General features: G+C 58.7%; 5 protein-coding genes across 5 annotated transcripts; 3 read left to right on the forward strand and 2 right to left on the reverse strand.

The window, feature by feature from the left end:
• The first annotated feature begins 243 nt into the window (after positions 1 to 243).
• MYCTH_2308711 (uncharacterized protein) lies at positions 244 to 2,478 on the forward strand. The gene is made up of 2 exons (XM_003665171.1): positions 244 to 2,038; positions 2,091 to 2,478. The coding sequence occupies exons 1-2, from the start codon at positions 467 to 469 to the stop codon at positions 2,466 to 2,468; spliced, it is 1,950 nt and encodes a 649-aa protein (XP_003665219.1). The 5' UTR covers positions 244 to 466; the 3' UTR covers positions 2,469 to 2,478.
• Positions 2,479 to 2,846: 368 nt separating this feature from the next.
• Positions 2,847 to 4,294, reverse strand: MYCTH_2315933 (uncharacterized protein; the record flags this gene model as incomplete). Its single annotated transcript, XM_003665172.1, has 2 exons — positions 2,847 to 4,040; positions 4,177 to 4,294. The coding sequence occupies 2 exons, from the start codon at positions 4,289 to 4,291 to the stop codon at positions 3,211 to 3,213; spliced, it is 945 nt and encodes a 314-aa protein (XP_003665220.1). The 3' UTR covers positions 2,847 to 3,210.
• A 487-nt stretch (positions 4,295 to 4,781) lies between these two features.
• MYCTH_2308715 (uncharacterized protein) lies at positions 4,782 to 7,855 on the reverse strand. The gene is made up of 3 exons (XM_003665173.1): positions 7,696 to 7,855; positions 5,910 to 7,607; positions 4,782 to 5,850 (listed from the first exon to the last, which is right to left on the reverse strand). Exons 1-3 carry the CDS (start codon positions 7,807 to 7,809, stop codon positions 5,086 to 5,088), a joined length of 2,577 nt encoding a protein of 858 aa, XP_003665221.1. The 5' UTR covers positions 7,810 to 7,855; the 3' UTR covers positions 4,782 to 5,085.
• A 261-nt stretch (positions 7,856 to 8,116) lies between these two features.
• On the forward strand, positions 8,117 to 10,524 carry MYCTH_2308717 (uncharacterized protein). Its single transcript, XM_003665174.1, has 2 exons — positions 8,117 to 9,309; positions 9,470 to 10,524. The coding sequence occupies exons 1-2, from the start codon at positions 8,314 to 8,316 to the stop codon at positions 10,247 to 10,249; spliced, it is 1,776 nt and encodes a 591-aa protein (XP_003665222.1). The 5' UTR covers positions 8,117 to 8,313; the 3' UTR covers positions 10,250 to 10,524.
• A 1,113-nt stretch (positions 10,525 to 11,637) lies between these two features.
• Positions 11,638 to 14,046, forward strand: MYCTH_2308718 (uncharacterized protein). Its single transcript, XM_003665175.1, has 3 exons — positions 11,638 to 11,725; positions 11,786 to 12,234; positions 12,305 to 14,046. The coding sequence occupies exons 2-3, from the start codon at positions 11,871 to 11,873 to the stop codon at positions 13,753 to 13,755; spliced, it is 1,815 nt and encodes a 604-aa protein (XP_003665223.1). The 5' UTR covers positions 11,638 to 11,725; positions 11,786 to 11,870; the 3' UTR covers positions 13,756 to 14,046.
• Positions 14,047 to 16,918: the final 2,872 nt, after the last annotated feature.

Raw genomic sequence — 16,918 nt, forward strand, 5'->3', positions numbered from 1 at the left:
GGCCGGGGTCGCCGGCAGGCAATCATGCGTCACCGGCTCGATGTAATATTACGCATTGATACAATACGGTGTAACTAACCAAAGTTTCCAACAAGATCCACAGGCGAGCTGTAATCCGTACATACGTGCGGAAGGTACTGTAGGTAGGTACTCCGTAGTTACCTACCTTAGTTACTCTGTAGTGTATAGTATGTATGTACGCAGTAACTACAGTACTGTGGTACTTGGAGCTTCCCTCATCAGGAACGAACGGGGTCTGTAAAGTATCTCCCATACAAATGATAATTGTACCTTCCTCGGCTCCACATCCGCCGAGCTTCATGAATACCCGAACAGCGAAGTTGGTAGTAGAATGACAACGAACAGACTGGCCAACCGTGTCCCCGGCAGCCACCACTAACCTCGCGCGAACACAATCCCTCGAGCTCTCCCCCGATCCGTCCCCCGATCCGCACCCGCACCCGCCATGGAGCCCGACATCCGCGTCGAAGACTACCTGGACGACAAGCTACAGTCGACGACGGACTTCGAGCATCTGGACACGTTGATCAGCAGCGTCGAGTACCAGCGCAGCCAGCTGCAGTCGCAGCTCGACGATGCCACGCGCGAGCTCGACGAGGCCCGCCGGTCCTCGGCCGACCGCAGCGCCGCCCTCGTCGCCCGGATCGACGAGTTCCAGAAGCTCCAGAAGAGCATCGACGTCCGCCTCCGCATCATCGCCGAGTCCGACGCCCCCGACGAGGCCATCCGCCGCCTCGAGCCGCCCATGGAGCAGCTCCGCAATGTCGACCTCGCCTACCGCTACCTGCTGCTGCTGCAGGACGTCGAGGCGCTATGCCAGTCCGCCCGGTCGCACCTCCCGCAGGACCCCAAGGCCGCCCTGGAACCGTACACCAGGCTGAAGCAGCTGGCGATGCGCCTCAAGGAGCTTCAGCGGCAGGCCGACGGCGCCGCGGTGCATCTCGTCACCCACGTCGCGGCCGCGGCCGACAAGCTGTGGGACGAGATGAAGCAGACCATGTGGGACGAGCTCGAGGCGGTGCTGGCCAAGCGTGGGTGGCCGAGCGTGGACCCGGACTCGGACGCGGACGAGGAGTGGCTCCGGTGCTTTGAGAAGCTCCTCGACCTGCAGGTCCCCGAGGTCCTGTACTCGCCGACCACCGTCAGCTTGCTGCCGATCGACGTCATGGCCCAGATCTTCGTCAAGGAGTTCCGCTTCCACTTCCTGAGCGACAAGCCGACCAGCAACCCTCAGCTCATCACCGCCCACTGCTTCCCGTGGTTCCTGGCCCTGGTCGAGAAGTGGGAGGACTTCCTGAGGGACAACTTCGGCTCGATACTGGCGTCCAAGTTTGGCGAGACCGAAGCAGCTCGCCAGATGGTCTACATGGACCCGGTCTGCGCCTTCATTACCTCGATGCTGCCCGTCATGAGGGAGAAGATCGCCCTCACGATTGCCGAGACTTCCGGGGACACGGTGTTTCTGAGCAGCCTGCTCTCACAGCTCATGACCTTTGACGAGAGGCTCCGGTCCGGTTTTGCCTACGACGGCGGCGACACCGAGGAAGGATGGGCCGGCTTGACGTCGGAGGTGCTCAGTCAGCATTTCAGGACGTGGCTGGAGGCCGAGAAGAAGTTCGCTCTGGAACGCTACCAGACGATCATGTCCACACCAGACGCGAGGAACATCGATTACGACTTTGCCGCCGCCGGGAAGACCAAGCCCACGTTTGCCGCCGTGCGCGTCACAGACCTGCTGCGGTCCGTCACGGCGCAGTATGAGCGGGTCAGGCGCTTTTCCCACAAACTGCGTTTCCTCGTAGACATCCAGCTCACCATTCTGGATGAATACCACGATCAGCTCCGGGGCACGCTCGAGGCGTACCTGAGCATCACCTCGACTGTCGGGAGAGCGTTCGGCGTGACCAAGGAGCAGCTGGCTGCTCTAGAGGGCACTGGCGCCCTCGAGACGCTCTGCAAGGTCTACGGCAGTGCCGACCATATCGTGAACGCGTTAAGGGATTGGAGCAATGAAGAGGTGGGCGGTCTCCCGTTTCTGCTTGTCGTTCCCGATTGCTGACCCGTCTTAGTTCTTTGTCACATTGTGGGAAGAGCTTCAGAGCCGGGCCAGGGCTGCCGAGGACCAAAGTAACCTTGCCGGCGGCATGAGTTACGACCATGTTAGGGACAAGACCTCGGCCGCCGTTGGGAAGGAGGAGGACGGCGGCGTTCTCTTTGATGAGACCATCGCCGCGTATAGCCAACGAAGAAAGCGGGCCGAAGAGTTCCTCTCCGAAGCACTCGTCGAGTCGCAACGAAAGGCATTCAAGGCGTACCTCCACCGTCCGCAGTGGAGCACCATTGCCGACGATGCTTCCGGCGACCTAACGGTCACTCCGGAACTGGATGAGCCTCTGCGGGTGAGCTGCCTCCCCGGGTTTTCTCTGACAAGTAGCCAGCGCCGCTGACCAAATCAAGCAGGTTTTGAAACGCGACTTGGATTTCCTCCAGCGCGCCCTGGGGACGGCCGTCTTCCGCCGCGTCTGGCGCGCCGCACTCGAGAGGCTGAACAACACGCTGTGGAGCGACGTGTTGATGAGCAACAAGTTCACCGCGTCCGGGGCAGCGCAGTTCAGCCGCGACCTGCAGGCCATCTCGGCCCTCGTCGAGCGATATATTCCCGACGGCTCAAGCGCGCTCGGGAGCCTCGGCGACGCCCTGCGCCTGCTGAACCTTCCGCTCGACGCTCCGGAGGGCGGCATGTCGCTCAAGCGAGCAACAGACATGGTGTTCACAGACAATACGGAGGCGAAGAAGGCGCTGGATGAGCTGGAAATCGACTCGCTGACCTCGGCCAACGCGAGGCAGATATTGCAGCGCAGGGTAGAAAACGCCGAATAAGCGGCAGGTATCCAAATATATACAATGTTTATGGTGGGATTATTCTTCCCGAAATGGTATCTTGTGCCCTCTCTCTCTCTCTCTCTCTCCCCCTCTCTCGCCCTGCCCTTGGCTCGGACCCCGGCGCCTGTTTCCTTCAAGCAGCCGTCCTGGCCCCGTTGAAGGGTCCTTCCCCTACTCTCTAAACCGATGCACCCATCCATCCATATCTAGACCGATGTCCTCGACTCTCCGTTCACCCAAACCCAAACCCTGGGGTCCAACTCGTTGAAGTGTTCCTTTCCTCTCCTTCCTATGCGCTCTCCCCATTTAGTTGATCGCCCGCATCGTCATCTCGACCACGGCAAAGGTGCCCGCGGAAACGGGCATGGCACGCAGCAGGGTCGGCCCGATACCCTTCCAGAAGCCCCTCATGCCCTCGGCGCGCCAGGTCTGGGCGAAGCAGTCGCGCATCGTCTTGTACCTCTGGTCGGGCCCGAAGCCGTCCGTCTGCATCTTGCTCTTGACCACGTCGAAGGGGTAGCTGCCGAGCCAGAGGGCCTCGCCGGCCAGGCCGCCGTAGAGGGCGACCTTCCAGTTGGCAATGTCCTTGCGCTCGATGCCGTTCCGGGCCGCGTCCGAGTTCATCAGCCACTCGAAGGTCAGGAACCACACGCCGTACGCCTGGGCCTCGCGCAGCACCGTGACGGCCGAGCCGCGGTACAGGCCCCGCGCGACGCCGCCGCCCCCCCGGCGCGCCGACAGCTGGCGCACGCAGTCCCACGGCCCGCTGTACAGCCGCGCCGCGCCGTGCGGCTGCGTCTGCAGCCGGATCCGGACGTGCTCGATCGGGCTCGACAGGACCGTGTTGGCCACGCCCGCGAAGGCGCCCGCCGCGTAGTACTCGCCGTATCCGAGTTGGGGTGCCGCCGCCCCCGTCCCGGCCGTCCCCGCCTTGCGTTGCTCCAGCCAGCGGCGGGCGGCGTGGAAGGCGCCGAACTGGATGGACACGCACGCGCCGATGCCGAGGAGGGGCGTCAGGGTGCCCTTGTAGAAGGCCAACGGTCCCTCGTTGCGGTAGATGGACGTCGCGGCGGCGAGGGCCGAGGGGTAGGCTTGCGAGGTCTGCAGGCGGACCTTGACGATGTCGAAGGGTTGGCCTATATTTTTCCAAAGAAAGAAAGACATCGGGGAGAGAGGAAAACATGTCAGATGAGATGGGTTGCGCGAAGGAGGTTTAATCAGGCTTTACTGTGTAGGTGGAAGGGGGAGGCTAAGAGGGAAAAGAATCCGTACCGATCAGCACCTGGGCAACACCGCCGGCGGCGCCCGAGAAGAGGTCCTTTGCCGTTTGCACGGCCGAGGACGAGGACGAGCTGTGGCCTTCCATGTCGGCTGCTGAGTCGGCCATTGTGCTTTTTCGGACCGGGGGGAAGTCGGGCACGTGGAAAAATCAAAGAAAGCTGCGCGTAGCGTCGTCAATGCACAGCTTTTTTTGCCTTGCGCCCAATGAGCCGTGTAGCAGCCCGGCCGTCCCTTGAAGAAAAAAAAAAAAAGGTCCAACGTGAAGTTTGGCGCAATGTCCCGTGTTGCCCGCCCGGTGTCGGCACACGCCCAGCTTATCTATAGTATCTCGGGTTTATACGCAGTAATCCTATCGCTGATCGGCGGGGTGTGGGACCTGTACGCAAAAGGCGGAGGAGGGTGCCCCGGGGACCTGAGTAGCGGTGGGGCGTTCTGGACCAGGCCGATGGCGTGCTTGCAAAACGGTCAAATGCATATCCCATTATCCGGGCCAGTTGATTCTCCTTGTCGGGCAAAGAGTGTACTTATGCACATACGCAATACGGATTAGTTCAACTAAGGCCATTGGTGAGGACAGCAGCATTGGAAGAAAAGGCACCGCAGATAAAACTCGTGGATCCGTACTGGAACATCTCTTCCGTTCCAAGCTGGGAGCAGGGCCCTAGGGTTGGAAAACAGGCGAGTCGAGATAGCCGTTTGATCCACCCTCTCTTAGTGGTTGATATAAACACTAGCCCTGAGCACGCGATATCGCTGTGGCTGCTGTGATGACTGTACTAGCACTCAGGACCCCGTGCTTTTTTGCCCCAGCCCCAGGCGGTGTTGGCAGGGAACAAGATGACTTTACAGCCATTTAACCATCCTCGGCAGCGTTGTATAAATTTAAGCATGGGCGCTCTCTCACACCCTAGTCACGTAACTCTTCTTCTCTCCCAATACCCGTGCTTGCCCCTCCGCCTCAATCTGAACGGCCTCCTTCAGCTTGGCGATGACTTCCGGCTGGCCGCTAAACGCCCTCTCCAACGTCTCCTCCAGCTCCCTCTCCACTTTGCCCACATTCTTCCCCCCGAGCTTGCTGCTGCTGCTCCCGCCGCCAACACCCCTCGCGTCGTTGAGTACCCCCGCCCACCGCCTCGTAAAAGCCACGATACTCTGCCTCAACAACCCGTCCAACTGCTCATGCGCATCATCCACGGCAACCGGCGCGGTAGTACCCACCCTGGGGGTACCACCGACAGCAGGAGCCCCAACGCGGCCCCCGCCAGCAGCACCGGCAGCCGACGCCGGTGAAGACGACCACAGCGACGACCCGGGGATGTAAGTGCTCAAACTCCCGAAACTGCTGAGCAGCCCGCCGAGAAGGTTGTGCGGGCGGAGCGTATCCCAGATCTGCGTAAAGTGCTGCATGTTGCCGCTTCCTGCGCCAAGAAATGCCGAGGAGGATGTGGCTTGGTTGCCGCGAACGTCGCCAATCTCGAGCGTCATGAGCTCGTTCTTGAAAATGAGTAGGTTCTTGATCATGAAGAGATCCGGATCGGTGCTGCCAGGGCTAGGTTTGGCGGCGGCGGCGGCGGCGGCGGCGGCGGATTTGAGGCGACCTTCTGCGCGCTGGAGGGAGGCAATGGACTCCTTGATAATCCTGAAGACCACGGGACTGTTGCGCTGCTTGAGGGTCTCTGTTAGATCAATGTGCTAGATAAGCAGAGGCTCACTTGCGAACTTACACATCGCTCCTTGGGCATGGATTGGTCAAACAGGACGAGCAGCTCGAGAGCTCGCTTAACGGGAGGGAAGGCGTTGGACGCCATGTCGCCGTTCGTGACGGGCCCAATCTTGAGAGCTTCCGGTGGGACGACGGCCCGGGTGATCGACTTGGCAATCTCGGCCTCGAAGGCGGCGTCGGTGAAGGCCCATAGGTGCTCGGCGAGCAGTCTGGCCGCGAGCTCTCGGCAGCGGCCCACAAACGGTGTTTCGTCCTCGTCGTACTCGGGGAGCAGGTACTCACTGGTAATCCATCCGACGAGGTTGCAGATTGTTTGCAAGTCGCTGCCTTGAAGGACCGCTTGCAGACTCGCGGCGATAGGGGCCACGTTCGCCCCGGTGAGCACGGTACGCTGCGATTTGAGAACTGCAAACGCAGACTGGGCGTCTGTGGAGTAGTGCGGGTCGATCGAGAAGATGTTTCGGAAGAGAGTGGCTTCGCTGTCGGAGCGCTCGAAGGACTGCTTCACAAAGTTCCTCGACGCCGTCTCTATCGAGTCGTTGGCTTCGGCCCTAAAGACGTCCAGGTCATGCTGAATGATCGGCTTGAAATCGCGCTCCCTAGCAGCCCAGTAGGAATGGAACAGGTTGTTCGCGGTGTTGGCGTAGATGTCGGCGTTGGGCGTCGAGGATGGCTGGCCGTCCTGGTCGTAGGCCTTCCGCACCACGGCCTGGACGTTCGGGATCAACGAATACGACTCGAGCACCATCTCCTCGAAGCGACCGTAGGCAAGAGCGTGGCGTGCCGACTCCGACTGGGTCGCTCCAACTTGTCGGGATATTTCGGTAGATACCTTATTCAGGTGGTTGACGAAGCCCACCTCGAGGAGATGAAGCGCCTTGGTGAGCAGCGCTTGGTACCGAGCAAGGTACGACTCGGCGTCCCGGTATGAAGACTGTGCCATGTCAGCCCGCTCATGTGTAATCCCAGAAGGGTGTGATTGACTGACGTTTCTGGTCATGAACTCTATGCAAGAGTCGAGAGTGGACAAGATCTCGGCGAAGCTGCCACCTTCGACAAGCCGCCCGGCTCCGGGTGCGTTGAGGCGGCGGGTGGCAGAATCCAGGTAGGTGTAGTATTGGAGATCTGTCCCGACAGCCTCGGCCAGCGCTTCCAGGCGCTTCTTTTCCGCCAAGAGACCGTCGCATTGCGCCTGGAACGAGCTTGTCTGATCGTCGACCGCGCGGAAGGAGTGGCAGAGCGACTCGAGGACTTTCAGAGCCTTGTCGGCGTCCGCCACAAGGGTGCCAAGATGCCGCTCGGTCATGGCCAGCTCGTCGTGGTAGAGCCTTGAGAGAGACGTCAGCAAAGGGCCACGCGGCCGACAGCGGGCACCGGGTTGTCCCACGAACCAGTATTCCTGCTGGCTCGCTCGTATGAGTTCCTTTCCCAAAGTGCCATTGTAGTCCTCCTCTTCCTCTGGCAGGCTCGCTGCCGCAGAATCCGGGACCGCCAAAGCCTCCCAGCTGCGGTCGCTCCGCCTCCTCTTCCTCTTCTTCTTGGGTGCATGAACGGCCAGCTGCGCCCTCACGATGTCGTAAAAATCCGAGTATGACTTGGCGCGCCGCGAGAGCGTCGGCTCTGGTGGCGAGGCGGCGTCTTTCTGATCTTCGAAGAGCGTTGGTAGGGGTTCCACAGCGCCGGCATCATCGGCCGTGTTCTGGTAAGAGCAAAGAAGTGTGTCAGTGCCCATCTGGCCAACACAACGAAGCACGCATTGACACGCTTTTGGGGTCGGGGACACCCACATTCGGCTGCTGCGACAGCGATTGCTTCCGTCGGTGGCCTGCAGTCTGAACTACGAAAGCCGGCTGGTGCTGTGATAACTCCGGCACAAAGCTGTACCAGGAGTCTTCGTACATTTTAAAGACGCTGGGCGGGTTGGACCGATGCTGCTCTCTATCTGCAGCAGCCGCGGATATGAGCAGCACCTCTTGGGGCCATTGAGCTCGGCCAGTGGGGGGCGTTTCCGCCGGTGGGTCTGTCCCCAATCCGGGGTTCGCGCACAGACCAAAAGTGGATGATAATTACTGCCAAGGACGGATTAGGCAGTTACCGTACGTACCGTACCGTACCTACCTTACGGAGTAGTGTACCTTTCACTACCGTAGCTCGGACCAGGGGGCAGCTGCTGACGCCGAGGCCGAGAAGCTCTTACTCGGAGCTCTCTTAACCACCAGTTGTGAAAAAGGCAAAGGACCCGCCTGCACCAGCATCTTCAACGCCGAGCTCCACATTCTTCAGCTGTCAGATCCAAATCCTTGGCACTGAGGCGGCCCTCGACGGCAATCAATGATTGCACCGGCAATGGCAGGGGCTCCAGGTACATACACTTAAGTGATTGATGATCAGAGAAGAGAAGCAAAATGTTTAAGACGGCCTCACCCTTCTTGACACGGACTGCCTTCCGGCAGCCCTCGTCACTTCGAACGCTGGCAGCCACGTCGGCGCAATGCGCACGCTACTCCAGCTCAACCGGGCCGACCCAGCGCGTGAGCGCGCGCGCTGTTGGCCTGCTGACCGTTGCCGTTGCCTCCGGCGCCGGCACCCTCTGGGCTTACCCGCGCCTCTTCGGCGAGCCGCAGCCGGCCGGCCCCGCTCAGCCCGAGGCCGCCGAGATTGTCTACGAGAAACCTCGGAAGAAGGCGGCTGACAAGGAGGAGAGCCGCGAGCTTGTGAGCCCGCAGCATGTTCAGGTCAAGAGGAGCTGGGAGCACCCCGGCGTCTATGCCTGGGGGTCCAACGCTGGGAAGGTGGTTGCGCCAGACTCCGACGAGACCGTCATCAAGACACCACGGCGGATCCCCTACTTCGACGGCAAGCTCCTTCGCGATCTGAAGCTTGACCGTGACTTTGGCGTCGCTGTCACCGAGGAAGGCGACCTCGTTCAGTGGGGCACCGCCTTCTCCAAGGACGCCGTAACTCCTACCGTCACCCTCAAAGGCAAGGACCTGTCCAAGATCGCCGTTTCGCGCGACCGCATCATTGCGCTTTCGTCCAACGGATCCGTCTACTCCATTCCCGTCGCCAAGTCAGACCAGGAATCCGGCGAGAAGCCCACCAGCAAGTCTTGGCTACCCTTCTGGTCCTCCGAGGCATCCATGAGCTACCGATTGCTCACTCCCCCGAGCCTGGGCTGGGGCGAGAAGGTCATCGACGTTAAGAGCGGACAAGAGCATTGCCTGCTCTTGACTTCCAAGGGCCGTGTATTCTCGGCCGCCTCTAGCTCGGAGGAGTTCCCTTCCAAGGGACAGCTCGGCGTCCCAGGCTTGACCTGGCACACACGACCGGCCGGTCCTTATGACCAGCCGCACGAGGTGAAAGCTCTGAGCAACATCAAGGCCATCGCAGCAGGCGCATTTGTAAGCCACCTTTTATGCTATTTGCTTCCCTCTCCTTCCTCTAGGATCGTATCGAGATGCCCTTGCCCTCCCGAAACTGTCGTTCTGCTCCCGAAACAGTCTCGGCAGGTCGGGGCCCGGATGAGGGGGAACTAAAGTCTCTAACAATTGTTGTTGATAGCACTCGCTGGCTCTCGATGATCGAGGGCGCGCCTTCTCGTTCGGGGACAACAGCAGCGGCCAGCTAGGGTTCGAGACCGACATCGCAGCCATCGTCGACAAGCCTTCGCTCCTCCCGGTGCACAAGCTCTACAGTGGCACGGGCCTCGTGCCCAAGGTCACCTCGATCGGCGCGGGAGGGCATAACAGCTACTTCACCGTAGACGCCACCAAGACCCAGGGCCAGGACGCCCAGGAAGTTGGCCGGACCGTCGCAGACACGTGGGCGTGCGGCGCCGGCATTTACGGCGGGCTGGGCACGGGCAAGTGGACGCACGTCTCGGCCGTCCCGACCAAGATCAAGGCGCTGTCCAACCTGTACGAGTACGACGAGGCGACGAACCGCGTCACGCCCATCCGCCTGGCCCGGCTCGCCGTCGGCAGCACCCACGCCTGCGCCGTCCTCGACAACCTGACCCGCCTGACCGCACCGCGCAGCTCGACGTCCGGCTCGGACACGGACACCAACTTTGGCGCCGACGTCCTCTGGTGGGGCGGTAACGAGCATTACCAGCTGGGCACGGGCAAGCGGAACAACGTCAGCGTGCCCGTGTACATCGCTCCGCTGGACGGCGGGCGGGCGGGAGATGCGGACAAGAGCGGGGTTGGCGAACCGCCGCGTTTCCAGCTCACGCCGAGGACGACGGTGCGGCTGGGTGAGGGAGGGAAGGGTCGGAAGGCTAGCGTCGAGCAGCGGATCGAGTGCGGCCGTTTTGTCACGGCCGTCTACTCGGGGGCATGAAGAGAAGGGGGGAAGGGGGGGGGGTTCCGTCAAAACTCGTTCTTGAACAGGGTTGCCCAGGAATCTATCTTTGAAACGGGCGAATGGGATGGCGCAAGGTTGATTGTGATGTACATTACAAAAGGCACGGAGGGTTCTGGGACAAGCGCCCCTTAGTTATTCGTTTTTTTCTTATGTATTTATCATCACCGGAGAATGCAACTCCCCCTTTTATTCTCTAATTTCAAACAAAAGCCGCGACAACTCTGATACGTGTACACTTCTGAATATTCATCAATCCACCTCATGCTCTTGTTGAGCGGTAAGCCGAATGTCTAGAAAAGAGAATTGTCACGTGTCTTTCGATTTTCTGAACCGATAGGCCGCATTGCGTTCTTCCCTCCCTCGTTGCAGCCTTTGATTTAATTACGCAGTCTACTGGATATGCAGGAACAAGGCGCGCCTACTGAGGATCACAAGCTCAATGCTAAGCTGGAGCTCGGAGCCTGGTTGGCGGTCCCCTGAGCGGCGCGTTGGCTGGAGGGGGGGTTGTCCTCAGCCCCAGATGCGGGCGGGAACCATCCGCATGGTGCGGTACCACGAGCGTAATCAGCGTAGTGCAATTCGTGGTTATTTTGGGATCTCGGTAAGCGCCACGGGTTTGCCTTCACCTGCTGCTGCTGCGATTAAAGTTTCCGAGATGCCGCGTTAGTCATACACTATGTCTTTTTGTCCATCGCATGTATGAGCTTTGTTCTTCGATCATGCTTATCCTCCAGTTTGCTCAACGTTTCGGTTCAATACATGATAAGGTAGCGTTTTTTACGGAAGGAGCAGATAAGATACACTAGGTCCGGGTAGCTATTCCGTAGTTCATCCTAGCCTGCGCTGGACTTCCCAGGTTGTTGGGAAGCACACGGGATATGGGTTTCAGTTGGGGCAATCGCGGCTAAGTGGGGGAAAGGCTCTTTGAGGCACGGTGATTGGGTGGGTCACCTGGTAGCGGGCGGCCCGGTCCCCTGCGTTGGTGGAGGTGACATCGCTGTGGATTACCGGAGAATCGCTTGACCATTCCAGCGGGTGCGCCATCCCGAACGGGACGCCCTGCAAGCACTTCTGATCGTCTCATTTCCCCCTTCGATCCCGCGCTGGGCTGTTTTTGGGAAACGCACGCGTCCTAAAAAATACCCATGCTTGTTGTGTATGCTGTCGGACCGGATTTGGACGATCTCCTAACCTGAGTGAGAAACTGCCCGAAAGTTCGGCCTGGAGCCTCTGAATGGTGCAGTTAGCGAACTCGTGCCCCTTCTTCCGACTGAAATCGACCTCGCTCCCCGATCTTATTACACGCAAAGGATCGACAACTCCGCATTTCCGTGCATCTGCATTCCGCACGTGCCCCTCGTCTATTCTCCCGTGCCGGCCCCGGGGGATCGGCATGCTTCTCGGTGACGCATAACTCACGATACTTCTACTTCATCCAAGACATCGCTTTGACCGCCCTTCCGAGGCGCGATTTCTGAACAGGCTGCATCGCCTCCGCTGCCGCGTCCTTGCCACCTTCCCCTCGCAATCCTGTATCATACACAGTAGCCCCGCGGTCGCATTCGTCGAGTCACGACGCAGGATTCGGGAGTGCAGGATGACCAATCTTCCCCGATTTCACCGGCGCAAAAAGGATGTCGCCCCGCCGACCCTGATTACCAGCAACCTGCCGGGCAAGTCAACGCCGTCTTCGGCCGATCTACCGCCCAGTTCGCCGAAGCGGTCTTTCCAGAAGCTCAGTCGTTTTAGAGTGTTCCATCGCTCGTCGGGCAAGCGGGCGCGCGACTCGCCCCCGGCGTCGCTACCACACTCCCCGGCTGGCGCACCGGTGCCGCCAGCAGACTACACCGATGGCCGCCCGGTGTCCCCCCTGTCGCTAAAGATGGAGGCAGCGAGCGACGAGGTACAGAAACCGGCCAAACAGTACAAGATGCCTGCGTTCCTGGATTTGAGTGACGAAGGTGGGTTCTGTCCGGCTTTTACCCCATGCGCTGTCACCCGCCTCCCGGCTGACTCGGCGGAAAATCGCAGAGATCGAGAACAGGTTCTCCGAACTTGTATGGCGCGAGCGTAACCGGCTCATGCTCTCGGTCACCAACCCGTCGCCCGACTTCCGGTGGGCGCGCGTGACGGGCCCGCACCTCAAGACCCTCGACCGGTATCTCAACATACAGCCGTGGCACAACAACCGGATCAAGCTGCGGGTTCCCGAGGGGCACGTCGACTACGTCAATGCCTCACCCATCGTCCTCGAGCCCTTGCCGTGTCCCACGCCCGACGGCCGCCCGGGCCCGGTCCGCGAACCGGACCGGTACATTGCCATGCAAGGGCCTAAGCAGGCGTCTATGGACCACGTCTGGAGGATGCTGGTGGAGCAGCTCGAAAGCCCGGGTGTTGTGGTGATGCTGACGGAGACGCACGAGGGGCACTTGGAGAAGTGCTTCCCGTACTTCCCGCGCAGCAAAGACGACCCGCCCGTCGAGGTCAACGAGCGAGACGAGTTCGGCGACGGGTTCCGAGCTACGGTGCGGTGCGAGGGCATGGAGGAGACTCCAGCCGGCGACGCGATCGAGCTGCGAAAGCTCGTCATCCGTGTCCATCCGCGGCCAAGGACACCGGCTCAATCCGAGCCCAGTCAGGGCAATTCCTCCTCCCCGACAGAATCTTCTTCCCAGCAGACCGCCGCTACTACTGAAACCAACGAAGTCTCGCCTACGGACCAACAGCAAGAACGGGACCAGCAACCGAACGCTTCGGGGGAGGAAGGGTCTTACGAGGAAAAGATTATTTACCACTTTCTTTACAAGAACTGGCCCGATTTTGGCGTGCCTTCCCTCGACGACCTCGATTCATTTTTCACGCTGATGCGCCTCTCGCGCGAGAAGAACGCCTCTCCGCGAAACCCGCGCGTCGTGCATTGCAGCGCCGGCGTTGGTCGCTCCGGCACATTCATCGCGCTCGAGTATCTCATGCGCGAGCTGGAAGCAGGGGTCCTCGAGGATTGGGACGAGCGGGCTGCCGGCGCCGGCGCCGGCGCCGGCTCGAAGACTACACCGTCTCCTGGAAAGAAGGTGGATGAGAAGGAGGAGGAGGAGGAGGAGGAGGAGGCGGTGGAGGAGGAGCTGGACGGGGGAGAGGAAGGGAGGGAGCGAAGCAGCGAGAGCGGAAGCGGCGAGACGGAGGGCCCGGAACTGCAGCCGCAAGGGCAAGGGCCGGATCTAATCTTCGAGACGGTCAATTCGCTCCGGGAGCAGCGGCGCGCTATGGTGCAAGCCGAGTTGCAATACTTGTTCATCTATAGGGTTCTGAGGCAGTTGTGGATTGAAAAGTACGGACCCCCACAGGCGGACGGGCAGGAGGAGGGAGAGGAGGGAGAGGGTGGAGGGGGCAAGGAAGTGATGCCGGGTGCCGATGGGAAAGGTGATGGAGATGGGGAGCGAGCGGCTAAGAGGTTGGAGGTTGACCCATCTACTGAGCAGTAGAGAAGGTTTGGCGGCCGGCGAGTTGGGGTTGGTATGGATAGTTGCTGCTGTCTTCCTCTTCCTTCTTGTCTTTTTTTTTCTTGTCTTTTTTTTTTTCTTCTCTAGCTTGACCGGGAATATTAATGCATAGAGGCTACATGGGGCGGTGGCATATAGGTTCGTTGACGAGATGGGTTCCGTGGGGTAGGCGACGGGCGGGTGGCATAGAAGTCGAGCATAGATGGATCATGAATATGGCTCCATTCTAACGACATTTTCTTTGGCGTGGTTCTCAGTTTAGCATACAACGTCAACGGCGTATCAACTTGCTGCCGAGGGATTAGTGTCACTTGACTGAGTCTGGGGTTAAGTGGCAATACATTGGGGAGTTCTAATTGTTTTGCTGCTCATGGCGAGTCCTCCGATGACTTATCCCATTCTGTTGGCCATCTTACCCAGAACACCGAGTCTTCCCACCCGCAGCAGGCTATGACGCCTTTTGCTTCCTTTCCAGTCTACGAGCAAAAGCATGGGTTGGCGGGCTGTAAGATGAGGTGTTCCGCAGAATCTTTTCTTCCCATGTAGGTATGGATTAAGCTTCAATGCATCCTCCCACGAATCATAGCCATGGACGGCATTTCTGTGTCGGAGGAGTTCTCCCCGAGTCAGTCACTCCTTTTAGAGCAGGCCTGCTTGGGAATATCTCGGCGGGAAATTCTGAAGCCTCTCCAAAGGAACCTTATACTACTACCTTGACATGCTCATATCGAGAAGACCCTCCGTGTACGGAGGGTCATAGTCGAATACGGAAGACGAAATGGACAGGCGGAAAAGCCGGGCATCTTACCCGGTGGCTTGCAGCAAACTCCCCTTGCAGTCACAGACAGACAACCATGGTTGTAGTTCAGGCACACATCCGCCTGGATCACACGCCCAATAAGGGCATCGGATATTGGTGCAGAGGCTTGCCTTGTTACCTCTTTCAGTACAAAAAAGAAAAAAAAGAAAAAGAAAAAAACTTCGTGTTCCAACAGTGGTGAGTGGATCAATTCAAGAGGCGGCCGCTAACCTTACTATGTGGCCCTGTCCCTTGAAAGTTGAATCGGATCGCTCTTTCTTCACGCTGAGGAGGGCCGTATCAACCCGTTACTGCAGGACTTTTGACTGTGACTGGGAGGCGCTGTGTGATTGACAGGTTGGCTTCGCTGACCGCTAAACACAATCGGGTTCGACTGGGACGTCTCAGCATTCCCTGTTCCCTGCGCATCGATCAACATCTCAATACCTGCTACGTACGCCGTACCTTATGCTCTCGGACATAGCAAGTGTGCGCTAGGTTAGTAGTGCCTTCAAGGCTGTTTACAACCCGGACGTATGTAGGCCTCCCAGACATCGCACAAGGAAACGGCACTCTTAAGGACTGAGGTGTTCCTGATAGAGGACCCCTACGATGTAGTGTAAAGTATCTAGATGGATTAGCTGCCGTGGTCCCACCATGTTCGGCACGGCTCGCCTCGAGCTGTGTCTCGCAATCCCAAATTTCCCTCGGATGGTGTCGTCACTGACCGCTAAGTGGCGCGACACTTCCGCATAATCATGTCTTGCCTTTCTTTCCTTTTTCTGTTTTTCCTTTTCTTGTTTTTTCCTTTTCCTTTCTTCTTTCTGTTATTTGCGTGGCTTGGCTTACTCATGCCGATACCGGTAAAGAATGCTCATATGGGACTGTGTACCTACGAAGCAGGTACCTTACCTAAAGAACATGCATTTCGCAAAATAATTGTTCCAAACTCCGTATACCCACCCCTTACCATCGAAGAAATACTGTTCCTTCCAGGCTCGCAAATAGAACAAGCTCTGTAACGGTAAGGTAGCATTACCGTGGCGCTAAACACAGCTCGGCAGGTAGTGCACACTAGTCGAGGTCGAGAGGTGGCAGGAACGGCCCACTCAAAGCATGTAGTGTACGGACCGTAGTAGGGCAGGTTCTCGGGCCGTTACGGCTAAAATTGGTCTGTCGAGCCGTTGCGCTAGTTAGCGTTGATGCCGCATGTGTCATCGCTTGTTTGACCACGCTCGGCAATGCAACAATGGGCGAGTGGTCAGATTGCACAAGTGTGCCAGATTGTGTGCATTTTTACCATGCGGTACCACCATTATGTAACAAGTACGGAGTACGGATTACTCACAGTACGTACCAAAGTACAAAGTGTATGTGCTCGGTCATTTCAGCTTACGCCAAAGACACAGGAACTTTGTTGGTCGAATACCTTCATCATATGACTACTCCGTACGGTATCGCCCAATTGAAAACAACAGTCTCCCGTTTGACCGACGGAGAGTCCGGTAAGGTGGCTTAGTGTAGGTTAGGCAAGACGGGGCAGTTCTAGGACAGGTTTAGGCCTTGCACAGTAGTGTAAAAGGGTTGGAACAACAAGGGTTTTGAATTGAGGCATGGACCCCGGGTGTGTTGGGTGAGTTGCTAGACAGGGGGGTTGATGGTGACCTCGGAGAAAAAAAAAAGAAACACATGAACATACAGGGGAGGGGCGGGGGGATTTAAAAAGTGAAGAATTAGTTGGAAGCAAGAGAAATTGCCGAAAAGAGAGGAAATTTGAAAGAGAGAAAATGGTAAAGGAGTCTTCAGACGGAGGGAGCGCGAAGATCCTTAGGACAGAAAATCCAGAGCCCCGGCTCTCCTGAGGAAGTCTCGTCGTCCTCTCACCAAACTTTGTCCTGCCACGTCCTGCATTCCGTACGCCGCAAAACGGCAGGGAGCAACGGATACACTAGAACTCTCAGCAACGGTCTCACGGCGTCCACGGGCCCATCCGTCTCAGCATTCCAATTGCGCAGTAGTGCGCGGCCCCCAATCCCGCCTTGCCGGTCACAGCCAGACTTGGTCACTCAAAGACCTCGTGAACACGGTGATTGCACGGCAGTCGGCTCGGTGAAGGCCGTCGCACAATTCGCAGCTTGGAGCCTGCCAAGTCCGCACTCCTGGGGTGCCTCCAACCTGGCGGCTCGAGCGGGGTGGGGCAACACGCTGATTCCCACGTGGGGACCCAGGCGTTCAGGCGCCAAATTCGTCCTGTTAGTTACTATGTACTCCGTACAGCGGGCGTCCGCTCCGGGAGATGAAGGTCTCTCACCCTGCACTTGTCTCCCTTCGCTGCCAGATCGGGCC

Source organism: Thermothelomyces thermophilus, chromosome 5, assembly GCF_000226095.1.
Source record: "Thermothelomyces thermophilus ATCC 42464 chromosome 5, complete sequence".
Classification (NCBI taxonomy): Eukaryota; Fungi; Ascomycota; class Sordariomycetes; order Sordariales; family Chaetomiaceae; genus Thermothelomyces; species Thermothelomyces thermophilus.

Excerpts from the sequence above, each read along its gene's own strand:
- MYCTH_2308711 (XM_003665171.1), top strand. The coding sequence starts at position 467 with ATGGAGCCCGACATCCGCGTCGAAGACTACCTGGACGACAAGCTACAG. Across the intron at positions 2,039-2,090 it reads GGGATTGGAGCAATGAAGAG|TTCTTTGTCACATTGTGGGA; the intron begins GTGGGCGGTCTC and ends GACCCGTCTTAG.
- MYCTH_2308715 (XM_003665173.1), bottom strand. The coding sequence starts at position 7,809 with ATGTACGAAGACTCCTGGTACAGCTTTGTGCCGGAGTTATCACAGCAC. Across the intron at positions 7,608-7,695 it reads CGCTGTCGCAGCAGCCGAAT|AACACGGCCGATGATGCCGG; the intron begins GTGGGTGTCCCC and ends TGCTCTTACCAG. Across the intron at positions 5,851-5,909 it reads CCATGCCCAAGGAGCGATGT|CAGCGCAACAGTCCCGTGGT; the intron begins GTAAGTTCGCAA and ends GAGACCCTCAAG.
- MYCTH_2308717 (XM_003665174.1), top strand. The coding sequence starts at position 8,314 with ATGTTTAAGACGGCCTCACCCTTCTTGACACGGACTGCCTTCCGGCAG. Across the intron at positions 9,310-9,469 it reads CCATCGCAGCAGGCGCATTT|CACTCGCTGGCTCTCGATGA; the intron begins GTAAGCCACCTT and ends TGTTGTTGATAG.
- MYCTH_2308718 (XM_003665175.1), top strand. The coding sequence starts at position 11,871 with ATGACCAATCTTCCCCGATTTCACCGGCGCAAAAAGGATGTCGCCCCG. Across the intron at positions 12,235-12,304 it reads CCTGGATTTGAGTGACGAAG|AGATCGAGAACAGGTTCTCC; the intron begins GTGGGTTCTGTC and ends GGAAAATCGCAG.